Raw genomic sequence first — 12,894 nt, forward strand, 5'->3', positions numbered from 1 at the left:
GTCCTGTCCTGATTCAGCCTCCTGGGAGGAGGAGGAGGGAGGGAAGGGGTCAAGCTACCTAAACTCAGTTCTCTCTGCAACTCACCAGGTCAGGCAGCTCCTTCCATACCCTTGGGGGAGAGAAAGGGTTAGGGTAAGAAGCCAGGAAGACCCCTCCTTCCTGGAACCAGAGATGTAAGGGGAAGCGGCCTTCTGGTCACCATTAACTTTGAGGCTGAGGCCTGGGAACCTACGCTTTTCACAAGCAGCCCAGGTGTTTCTGCAGCAGTTGGTCCTCAGACCACACTGGGAGAAGCAAAGTTCTAGGGGACCTGGTTGTTGTGCTGGATGACTCCAAAAAGAAAACCGCGTGGACGGGCTTGCTGTCTTTCAGAAGCTGACAGAGGAGCTTAAATGCTGATTTTTTTTGGAGGCGGGGGGAGTCTTTTTAGGGCTGCATGTAGGGCAGCCCTTTTTTTTTTTTTTTTTTTCTTTTTAGGGCCACAGCCACAGCATATGAAAGTTCCCAGGCTAGGGGTCGAATTGGAGCTATGGCTGCCACCTACACTACAGCCACAGCAACACAGGATCGGAGGCACATCTGTGACCTCCACTACAGCTCATGGGAGTGCCAGATCCCTGACCCACTGAGCAAGGCCAGGGACTGTACCCCAGTCTTCATGGGTACGAGTTGGGTTTGCTACCGCTGAGCCACAGTGGGAACTCCTAAATGATGATGTTTAAGAGCTGTTACTTATATAGCACTTCATATGGTCCACCCCCCTGTGGTCAACCCTTAACACCTATGAAGTCATTTAAACATGTGAAGTCCCAACATTGAGATTCTGAGGCAGAGAGAGGTTATGCAATTTTCTCAAGGCTACACAGCTCCGCAGTGGCAGGGCTCAGGATTGGAACCAGGCAGGCTGACTCCAGTCTTGTCCTCTGGCTACTATGCTGCAGGGGACTCTGTCTGCTGACACAGTGCTCTGCAGGGGGAAGGCACCGAGCAGTTAGCCCAGGCTACTCACAAGCCCACTGGCAAAGCCCAGCTATGACTCTAACCATCGACAGAGCAGCGAATGAATTCACCCAAAAAAAGCAAAATGAAGTCTTAGTAGCTATTTGTTATTTTGCCTTCTCAACCACTGGATATTAAAATCATCATGTTGCTGCTAATTAAGGATTTTGTTTGCTTGACCTTCGAGAGGACTGGCATGTGGAAAGGGGCTCCTTGCCACTATCATGAGAAATGGAGTCCTGGGTGCAAATTGAGAGAAGGAGAATTGGGGTGTAATTCTTTGAGATAACACGGCTTCAGGTTAACCAGGCACACTCCATCTTCTCTGGAGGTGAAGACCTTGAGTCGAAGCCTTCAGTGGAGCAACTGATATAAAAAATGCTTTCAGAAGTTACCAGTGGTTTCTGGTGCCACTTCCCATCTTTGCAGAGAATGCGTTGATATTGGTGAATGGGGAGAGGGGAGAGGGTGAGATGCTTTCTAGCCTCAGAAATGGGGGGATGCTAATACATCCAAAGTGTACTCCCATCAGGAAAGAGTTACACCCTGACCTCATTTCTTCAGCAGGCATTTATTAGTGCCTCCTAGTGCGTTAGGTGTTACGTCGTCCTTGCCCTTGAAGAGGCGGGCATTTGTAGGTGTGTATATGCCTGAATCTCACTCACTCTGCCACTGACAGGACATAAGTCAGCTGATGGCAGAAATACCGGGAGGAAACGCTGTATAGAGATGTCCCCCAACTAATGTGGGGATACAGGTATCTCCATGCCAGAGATGGGCTTGAAGGGATCACTGGAGGGCGTTGGTAGGGCCAAGGGCTGCTACCACCAAGGGGGAACAATATGAGCCAGACCAGAGGTGGGGAACAAGCAGCAGAAGTAGGCATTTCCGTGAGGCTATTAGAACATTCATCTAAAGAAGTCGGTTGAGGTGGAGCCCAAGTCCTGGAATGCCAGCAGGTGGAATTTGGACTTTCAGGGAGATGTAGATGATTTTTCCTGAAACTCAGACAGCCGCCCTCAATTCAGTGAAACCTCATCCCCCTTTGCCAGTGCTGAGCTCGTGACACCCTTCTTTCATCTTACCAAAAACAAAAAACAAACAACAACAACAACAAAAAACCATGGATGGTGATGCCAACCAGTTGTCATTAGTAACAGTGAGCCAGCTCCCCCAAGACCCCACATCCCCTTTGTGTCCCAGCCTCGGAGGGAGGTTATGAAACGGGCTCCCCAATGGGGTCACAGCATCAGGACTCAGCACACAGCTTTCTCTGCCGAGGGCACTGAGCCTTTCGGAGCTGACTGTTTTGCGTGAACATCCCAAGCTTGTTGCCTGCGGAATTGATTGGCTCTTGCCCTTCCTGAATTGGTGATATGTTTTTTCTGAGGGATTCTACACGTTTTGGATGTGATCATATACAATGACAAAGTGGGTGGTAGTATTTTCCCTATGCCTCTAATTTATGTATTTGTGCCGGGATGATGATTTAGATGGGAGCTCGATAAATGGATCAAATAAATTACACCAAACCCACGCACCATCATTTCAGGGAGCTGTCATCGCACCAAGGAAGTTCTATGTCACCCAGTGTGGTGTTCCAGGAGAGCCGCTGTGTTTTCTTCACGTGCTGCTGGGCTCTCATTTGCTCAGAAAGGGCTTTCTTACTCAGACTGGCCAGCACTCTAAGGATTTTAGCTCCAGAAGGCATCACTTAGCCATGGGAGTCAGTGGCTGTTAGTCCTGTGACCTTTAGCAAGTTGTTTAAACCTTCCTAGCCTCTGTTTTCTTCCTCTAAAGTTGTATTTATAATTTCTGCCTGAAACGTTTGTCATAAAGATAAGCCATGATGCCTTGAGAAAGTGCAAAGAATCTGGGTGGTGGATAAATACACATTCATATCCTGGCTTCATTGCTAGTTGTGCAAATTATGGTCCTACGTGAGCCTTAGTTTCCTAGTCCGTAAAGTGCGTCTGATACTTGTTGGAAGAGAATGCCTTGTGCACACAACACGATAGGGTTTTCTAATAGAAGAGAGTTGATCCTGATGCCTACCGACCCTACTTAGAACGCCTGAGTCCAGAAATACTAACGCTCTAAGAAATTGGGGCACGTGAGGTGCTGAGATGCTAAGAAACTGAATAAGAGACCTGACTCACCTTTGACGTTGGCCTTGGTACACTAGAGAGCAAGGCCAACATCAGAGCCGAGCTCTGGGGACAGAGAAGCAATTATTCTCTAGAAAACACTCCTGCCTTGACAGGATGCTTGTTGACACAAGACGAAGTGAGTCTGAGAGTAAAAATGCCCTGAGAAGGTCGCCCTTCTCTGGGAGCTCCCTTCTCATCACCCAAGGGTCCTTTCTTCCTCTTTGAGATAATTATCTCCGCTCATTCCCTGAAAGCCAGTAAATTAATATACGTTGGTAAATAGTGAACTGGAACATTTAAAGAAGAGCATGTCAGTAAATAAATGTATTGCATGAGATAAGGGATGGATGGGGTGGATGGGGATAGATGGATGAAGGATGGGTGGCTGGATGAGGATGACGGATGGATGAGTGAGGATGATGGATGGATAGATGGATAAAGGAATATTTTGGCGTTCTGACTTTATCACAGATTAACTGGGTGACCTGGGCAAGTTAATTTCTTCCCTATAAAATAGAGATGCTGAAGATGAGTGGGCTGCCTACATGTGAGAATTAAATATGTTCATACGAGTTAAGCACTTGGATCAGGGCCTGGCACTTCCTAAGGGCTCCCAGTAATGAAAGCTGTATTGTGATGATTTACCGTTGTTGTGTCTCCGGCTCAGTCCTCACAGTCCCATGTGGCTTGGCTTCTTTTAAGACCCTTGCATTCTCTGTACTTGACAGGTCAGCAGGTCCTGGGCCTGGTGGAGAACCAGAGTGACTGGTACCTTGGAAACCTGTGGAAAAATCACCGCCCTTGGCCTGCCCTTGGAAGGGGTTACAACACAGGTAAGTCATGGGGGGTGGGGGGCTGGCTGGGGAATGGGGGCAGGGAGGGCGTGCAAAGGGTGATGTGAGGACTCTGGGATCCTTCGTCAGGGCAGGGAGGTGGGCCAAGGCATCGGAGAAGGCTACCTGGTTGTCTGCGTTCTGCAGTGGTTGCCATATGAGCCCGTGGCCCTCTGGTTCTTGCTTACGGTTGCAGCTCCTGGGCCCTGGCGGTCGTGGTCCCACCAGAAAGCCCCTCTCCTGCCTGACCTTCCATCCCAGATGCAGCTGGGCATCTTTATGAGCGTGACCTGTAGGTTCCTTGGCTCCATCAATGTAGACTTTGGATCTATGCACGCTGTTGGCATTTAGGATTCATCTGCCTAGTGTGGGGAGGAAAGTATACCATGTCCTCTTGACTCTTAAAGTTTCTGGTTGAAGTGACATCATTTCTGCCGACATTTCACTGGCTAAAGCATGTCATGCGCTCGGGCCCACCTTCAGGGGGTGTGGCCAAGTACAACCCGGTCATGCGCCAGGGAGGAGAGAAGGCAGAAATGTTTGGTGATTGGTACTTAGTAGGAGTAGCACAGCCCCCAAAACTGTGTGTCTGAGGTCAAATCCATTTTCTACCTTGCTACGAACCCCAAACATGCATCTCCTCTTTTCTTTCTGTCTCTCTCAATCACGTTCCTTCATTTCTTTATTCATTCTTTGGCGCTCATCTGTCTAATGCTTTCTGTGCACCAGGCCCTATGCTCGTGCACCAGACACAGCCCATGACCTCGGGGAGCATATAAAGAAAGAAACGAGAGCATCCTCCCTCTCCTTAGGCCCTGGTCCTGCCGCTGTCTACTTTTGAAATGCCTCTGGGTCCTGTCCGTCCTCTTTGCACTGCTTTGGTGCCCTGTTCTCAAAGGATGCAGCCCCATTATCTGGGTCAGGACTAGAACTCGATGTGCGGGGAGCAGTGTTGTAAGTCAGGCCAAGACCAGTTGTACTGAGTTGAGAGATGGTGCCACCTGAAGGTGACAGGGGGTAGCCTGTCTTGGAGGCTAAGGTCAGTCTCGTGGAAAGAGCTGGAGCCAACTTTGAGACCGGAGGGCCCAATTCCAGAGAGGTTAACTTGCAAACACAGCGCCCCAAGAGACCACGGGAAAAAGGATGAGAGTCAACCATCCAGAACGGAAAGTTCAGAGATGAGGTCAGAGTGGGGTCAAAGCTGGAATAGGACAAGGAAAGAAAGGTCCAGGGCCAATGTCTTGAGCAGCCAAAGGTCAGGGAGCCTTGTATTGAAGTTGGGGAGCATTCTTCAGCTGACATTTGCCAGAGCAACCAGGCACTTCTCAAAGGATGTGATTCCCCCCACCCCCCTGTCACACCAACCAGGCCTTACAGCCTGCAGGGGTTGCAGCTGAAGCCAGCCCTTCAGAGACTCACAGCTGCTTCCTCCAGGCTCCCCTTCTGCGCTGGGCATTAACCTTTGAGTTGCTGGATAATGGGGAATTCTGGGGAGTCCCTGAGAGGCACCAGATTCAGGGAGGGGGCCTGGAGGGGCTCAGAGCAGCAGCTGGTTTGAAGGTATTTCTGTGTGATAATAATGGGTAAGGCAGTGCCTCTGCATCCCAGCCTCTGCATCACAGCTGTGACCTACACCATAGCTTTGGCAACACAGAATCCTTTTAACCCACCGTGCCAGCCCAGGGATCAAACCTGTGCCTCCAAAGCAACCTGAGCCACTACAGTCAGATTCTTAACCTGCTGTGCTATAGTGGGAACTCCAAGATCAAGCATACTTTTTAGAAATGTGGAATCCTGGACTCTGCCCCTTGAAAGGTCTGGGGACGGGCCCAGGATTCTGCCCCATAGAAAACCTCCAAGAAGTTTCTAGAGCAGAAGGTCTTGATAAAACGGGGTGCCCTGTCTCCACTTCCAGCAAGCTTCTCAGGAACTGTTTTCTCAGTGCATTTGAGGACAGACCCTTTGGGGACCGACAATGGGCCAATGAGAGGGCCTCCTGTGCTGCTTTTGGTCAGCAGATGAGCTCCCCGTGTTGATCTCCTGTGCCCGGATTCCAGCACATTCACTCCAGGCTTTTGTAAAGCTGGAGAGACCCCCGTTCATCAGGTGGGAGGAGGGGAGGGGCGTCTCAGGTGAACCCTGGTGTGTTTCATTCCTGTCTTCCGCACCATGGAATGATAGAAAATGTCACATGGAGACAAATGGCAGCGCCTCCAGGACACAGCATCGGGGTCATGGTTGTCAGCATCAAACAAAAACCACCGGTCTTCAATCCTGGTTTGCAGGGGGGGAGAAGAATGTTGCCCCCCGGGGAATTTAGTATGACCCCAGCGGCATGTCCCCTCCTGCTCCCCATCTGTCTCCGAACATGAGGTCAGGAGACACACAGGTTCCTAAACCCTCTCCAGCTCCTACTTGATATGCCGAGGCTGTGAGTTACTTCCCTCCTTGCTGCTTCTAAAAGGGCAGAGCAGATGGGAAAAAGCCCTGTTAGAAGCAATGTGTCCATTTAAATAAGCCTGTGACACCAAGTGATCATTAGAAAAGGATTTATGCGACATCGAAACGCATTGACTTTCATGATGGGGATTTGTTATTTTAAGGCTGAGGATGGCTCCACACATCAGCGCATGAGTCAGCCAGACATTTAGGTTCTCGTGGAAATGGAGGACTCCCCTGGAGGGAAGCTGCTCCCCTGAAATCTCAGCCCCATGCTGAGCCTTCCGCTTGGCTCTGGGAGGCCGAGGCAGATCCGGGTTAGGCTGCAACGGGGCCGTTTAGTCTCTGGGAGCTTGGACAAGTTGCTTAACCTCGAACCTTATTTCTCTCCCTTATAAGATAGAAACAATAACAACAGCACCTAGTGTGGGAGGATTAATGAGATGACTTGTGTAATGAGCTTAGCCAGTGTCCAGTTGCATTTTTCTGCTACTTATTCTATCAGGGATTGGGAAATGGTGGGAATTCCTGCTATGGCGCAACAGGATTGGCAGTGTCTCTGCAGTGCCAGGACACAGGTTCAATCCCGAACCCGGGACAGCAGGTTAAAGGATCCAGCATTGGTGTAGGTTGCAACTGTAGCTCAAATCTGATCTCTGGCCTAAGAACTCCATATGCCATGGGGCAGCCAAAAAAGGGGGGAAAAAACTGTGGTTACTGTTTGACTAGGGTTTTTGCTAAGGTCTCCTGGGTCAGAAAGTACCAGTTATCTTTTTTTTTTTTTTTGCTTTGCCCCAAATATAACACAGCCACCTTGCAGCTTTTAATATCTGCACTACCTAAAAAAGGTTAGCTTTTCATATTATTTCAAAAAAAAAAAGACAATTTTATTTTGTATATCAGCTGCATTCTACTTTGGAACTTCCCAGAAAAAGCATGAGATGTTTGCGTTGAAAGATCTGCCTTTGAGACATGACCTTGTCGCTTTTCAACTTGGTACCTTCAGAAAGGTTATCCAGCTGTCCTCCTCATCCTGGGTTGTCAGTGATCTGAGAATGGTAGTTCGAGCCCAGGGCCCTCCCTGAGGCTCCCAGGTGGTAGCCTGGTTGCAGGGTGTTTGTTTTTAAGATGTTGGCCGTCAGCAACATGAACTGAAGTGGGCCGTTCGAGTGCTTTTGGAACTGGTTATTTTTCTAGACAACCCAAGTGCTTTTGGAATTTGTTGTTTTTCTCCTCCTCCTGAGCACAGGCTAGCCAAATGTCTGTATTCAGGGAATTCAGGTTCAGCCCCATGTATCAGATTCCCCTGCGTCCACCAGGCATCCTGCTAGACCTGTTACAGGCATCATCTTTGTTAATTCCTGGAATTGTCTTAGATGGGAGACATTTGCCTGGAAGAGCTAGCCAGTTTTCCCTTGCTCTTTGCTTTTTTTTTTTCTTTTTTTTTCTCCCTTTCCCAATCTGCTTGCACAAAGCCCCCAGGGCCCTAAAAGATGAGGAAAGATCTGCCCACCTCTCTCCCTTCTCCTACGCCCGTCTTACTAGAGCGGTGTACAACTTAATTCCATATGAAGGGAGTGGCTAAACCAAAGCAGCTGTGGATGACCCGGCAGAGGCCAGCGCAGGGTCCTTGCCAGAGCCGTTCGGGTGTAATAAAGGGGGACTCCCCCGTCCTCGCACATTCTGGACTCTTCTCTGTATTCGTCATCTCCTAGATGCAAGCAGCTGTCCTTCACTCAGCCTTCAGCTGGCTGCAGGACTTTGAAAACAAACAAACAAATAACACCCAGATTATGATCATCTTCTTAAGATTCAGCCCACTTCAGTGCATGCTGCTGACGGTGAATATCTTAAAAACAAACACCAGCAAAGAAGAGCGGGGAGAAGAGAGCTGAAAGGAGCAGATGATTCGAGAAGGAGTGGGGGAAGACCAGCCAGTGGGAAGAAGGTGGCGTGTTGACAAGAGCTTGTCAGGATCGCAGGGATTCCTCACGAGCAGAAGTACCTCCCTGAGATGTCTTAAGGACATGATATTAACCAGAGCATGTGTTTTAGGAAACAACTTAAAAGTAAAACAAATGCATCCTGTTCCTTTCAGTCCCCAAATTAGGGCACATTCAGGCAGAGGGAGGCCTGGCTCTCTAGGGAGGGAGGATTTCTCGAGGAAATCTTTTTATCTGCAGAACCACAAAACGGGGACATTCAAGGACGGGCTCACCTCTGAGGCTGGAGCAAATTGGGCCGTGAAGAAGTATGTGGAAGGTGATTCTTGGTAAAGTCGGACTCCATGGTGGGGATTAAAGGAGCCAATATTTGCCAGCTTGCTCAAGAACCATTAACAGCTTCAGTTGGGATCCCTGGAAATGTGGGATGTAGGCCTAGCCTCTGCTCTGCCTCTGACCCCTGGCATTCTGCAGCCCTAGGCAAGTCTTTTCATTCCCATGAGCCGCCCTTGGCTCTTGGGTCAAGAACCAAGATCTCTTCATGCTCTGAATGTGTCTTGTGATTGGATGATTTCTGTCTGTAGTAATTGCATCCAGAGAAACCAGATGTAAATGTAGTTTGTGCATTCAGGATGTGGTACTGAGTGCCCGTTATTTGGGGCAAAAAAATGATTTTTTAAAAATGTAATACCAAGAACCTTCCTTCAAAAAGATGGTTGTCTAATAGAGGAGAGTTTGTGTACCTACCAATAAATTGAGTATGACTTGAGCCTCTAGCATGATTGGGATGCAGAGCTGAACGTCAGCCCTGCAATATCCCTGGATCAGCATTTTCTAGACTAATTCTAGGAGACGTTGCAGGAGATGGTAACATGTGCTCAGAAACTGTGGACAGACACGGTTGAGAAATTGGCATGTATCCCTCCCTTGGAGATTCAGATTGCATGTTGGCTTCTTAGAGGTCCCGGAAAGTCCTGAAGTAAAGCTGTTAAACTCAGTCTCATTCTTTACTCTTCCTTGATCCTAGAACTATGGAGACAAGTCTGGGGGAACAAAAACCTGCCCCTGTACTAATAATCTCTGGGGACGGGGATCGTCACTTTTTGAGCTCAGTATCCCAGGCTCTTGGCAATGAAGTATTTAAATGGAGTTTGTAGAATAATCACTATGAAAGATGCTTAACATTCTAGGAAGGGTTCATCTGGTACCACACCTAATAGAAATGTTTACTGTCTTTTGTACTATTGGTTCTCATTCTTTTTTCTACTGTTAAGGACATAGACATTTTGTATGTCGTTAAGTATTTGTAGCCAGCCACCCTCCAAAGCTTTCTTTCCACATGAAGGAGTGGGTGTGAGATGGCTCCAAAGCTTTTACTATCCTGATTGGTGGGCTCCCTCTAGGTAGCCCCAGTTTCTCTCTTTGAGGGTGACATTCTCGTTCAAATGACACCCTCTGGCTCTTTATATCAGAGGCTGCTCACACCTCTACCTGGACACTTCAGCCCCCTTTTCTGAATTACTCACAATGTCTACTTAATGATGTCACTTTTTAGGCCCTAACCTGGAGAGGCTGAATCTGAATCTTTAAAGATGGGGCAGGTAACCACAATTTTAAACATGCTCCCTCCATGTTCTGATGCACACTAGCCTCCTAGGACAGACTTTCATGGCCGCTTGCACATCAAGTTCCAGTTGAACTTGAGTTCAGCGGAAAAGCTCCATGAATTACTGTTCAGCCAAAGGTTCCCAATTCCCTACTCCTGTAGTAGATTTACTGAGCCTAACGCACAGACTTTGTATTTATCTCTGGACGAGTGTGATCTGAGTTAGCCTGATCTTTGTGTCCTTTTATTTGACGTCATTTTAGTTCTCAACGTAGGGTCAGCTCCATTCATTCAGGCAACGGCCTTGCCCCATTTTTTGTACCGGCTGTTTTTGAGGACCCCTGTTAGCATCCTGGAGTAAAATTCAAAGATTACCTGTATTACACTGTCTACAATATAATTTCAAAAATCAATACGGTGCCCTAGCTTGGCTACAAAAACATAATGCTTGGGACAGAGTTGTCTTCAGTCTGGTGGCTGCCAAGTAGGAAGGTTCTGTTGGGAAACGGGCAATCCAGATGCCTTGAGTGGCGTTTGCCATCCATGAGAAGGTTTCTAAACTAGTGAGCAACTCTTCCAGTTGCAGGAAGTAAATACCATCTTTTCTTGATTTGTATTCCACGTTCAGTGTCAATTATTAAGTTATGGTCCCAAAGCACTTTGTTTCATAAGTCGTATTAGTTTCAGCCTTGGTAGGTTACGTACTTGTGTACACGCATCGGATGGATGTGCAGTGGGACCATGTGGGGTGCGGGAATACTCTTCATCGTTCTAGCCCATCCTGAAAAGGGCTTCTGTCCCCTGGAGAGTCATCATTCAAGGTGTTGCAGGTGTTCAGTAGGCTGACTCACATGCAAAGCCACCGTGTGCCTGGGATCCCCCCGAGGTCCACAGAGAAGAGCTCTCGGCTCACAGGGAATAGTCAACCCTCCGGAAGTCTGCTCAGCAATCCTTCTGTCCGGCTCCTTCTCTCCACTTCACTTTTTTCGAAGTTCAGTGGTTTTACCCAAAGCTTATCCACGTCTCATCCTGAACTGGAATTCTGGCTTTAGTGCCACCTGCTGGGTTCACACGGAATAAATCTGCTCCCTGGTCCACCTGATGCCACCTTCAATACCTGAGAAAATGAATGCGGCATCCTCATCTTCTCTTCTGGGGTCTTACCACTCCTAGCTCCCGGCACGTTGCTGATTCCCTGAGCCCAAGTGTATTGATACGGGAGATGGAGATGGCTGTTGTTTCTCATAAGGGACTATTGTTGTGAGCCCACGAGATGAAAGGGTACACTTCATATGAGACCAGACTGGGCATGTGGTCAGTGCTCAGTAAATGTAGCAGCAGTTGCCTGTTGTCATTAGTAAAAGGTAGAGACGGCAGGATGTCCGGCCTCTTACCCTGTTGGTCCCCCTGTGCTGCTGGAGCTCCTGTTTCATCTTCCTGTCACAGGACAGTATTGCCTCTGTTCTAGAGATGAACTCTCCTGGGTTCCAATCCTGGCTCCATGATTCTGGGCAATTAATAGTTGTTTCTGGAGTTCCCGTCATGGTGCAGCGGAAACGAATCCGACTAAGAACCATGAGGTTGCAGGATCGATCCCTGGCCTCGCTCAGTGGGCAAAGGATCTGGCATTGCTGTGAGCTGTGGTGTAGGCTGCAGACAAGGCTCAGAGCCTGCATTGCTGTGGCTGTGGTATAGGCTGGCAGCTGCAGCTCTGATTCGACCCCTAGCCTGGGAACGTCCATATGCCACGGTTGCAGCCCTAAAGAGCAAAAATAAATAAACAGTAGTTGTTTCTTTGGTTAGATCAGGACAAGAAGAGTTCCCACCTAGTAGGGGCTGCTTTGAGGAGGAAATGAAATATTGGAAAAGTGGAACGGTATCTGGATCAATAAGTGTTGGATATTAGTTCTTTCCCGGTCCAATTCAGATGCCATTGGATTCTTCCCTTTCTGCCCTTGGAGCGCCCCGACTAAGCTTAGAGCCATGCCTCTGGTCCTGCCCACCCCCCACCGCCTTAGCTCTAGAATTTGTAAGGATCACCAGTAGCTCAGAGTGAATTGTAGCAACACTCAGCATCCTGGGGAAAGAGTTTTCCTGGGCTCCCTTGGCTAAGTCTCTGACCTGTGGCTCCTGCTCTTCTCTGGGCGCTCCCATTCAGCTGCGCTGGCCTCCTGACTGGCCCAGGGCCTCAGCCCTCTGCCCTGTTGTTCCTCCAGCTGCCCCCACCCGTCCCATTTCTTCCTTCCGCCTGCTTGGGGGTCATTTCCTCACGCCGGCCTATCCTGACCATCTTTTCCGAAGTTGCACCCTCGGTCCGCTGACTTGGCTTTATTCTTCTTCATCAACACTATAAAATAGAGAAATCAAATAAAAATACCAAGCCTGGAGTTCCCGCTGTAGTGCAATAGGATGAGCAGCATCTTGGGAACACTGGGATATAGGTTCAACCCCTAGCCCAGCACAGCGGGTTAAGGATCCGGTATTGCCACAGCCTTGGCTTACTTAGGTCACAATTGCAGCTTAGCTCTGATCCCTGGCCTGGGAACTACATATGCCGCCAGGCAGCCAAAAAAGAAAAAAAAAACAAGGCTGAAAATCAAAGAAAAATTTGATTATTCCCCTGCTGCCTGTGGGGTAGGCAGAGTGGCCCCTCCAAGGATGACTCTGCCCTAATGCCTGGAACCTGTGATTACGTTATGTTACATGGCAGGAGAGACTTAGCAGCTGTAATTGTGGACCTTAAAATAGGGGGATTATCCTGGATTATCCGATAGGCCCAGTCTAATCACAGGAATCCTTCCTCCACCTGGAAGCAGAACAGATGTTACAGGAGGGAATTTGGATTTGAAGCGTGAGGAAGACTCACGGTGCCATCCCTAGTTTGAAGACAGAGAAGACAAAGTGACAAGAAATGCACATAGCC

General features: G+C 48.7%; 1 protein-coding gene across 2 annotated transcripts in view; it reads left to right on the forward strand.

Moving 5' to 3' along the window:
• Positions 1 to 12,894, forward strand: part of LARGE1 (LARGE xylosyl- and glucuronyltransferase 1) — a 604,219-nt gene that overhangs the window by 467,988 nt on the left and 123,337 nt on the right. For both annotated transcript variants that reach the window (XM_047786443.1, XM_047786442.1), the window contains exon 7: positions 3,879 to 3,983. In XM_047786443.1, the coding sequence (XP_047642399.1) occupies positions 3,879 to 3,983 (105 nt within the window). The remainder of the gene's footprint in view (positions 1 to 3,878; positions 3,984 to 12,894) is intronic.

Source organism: Phacochoerus africanus, chromosome 7 (assembly GCF_016906955.1).
Source record: "Phacochoerus africanus isolate WHEZ1 chromosome 7, ROS_Pafr_v1, whole genome shotgun sequence".
NCBI lineage: Eukaryota > Metazoa > Chordata > Mammalia > Artiodactyla > Suidae > Phacochoerus > Phacochoerus africanus.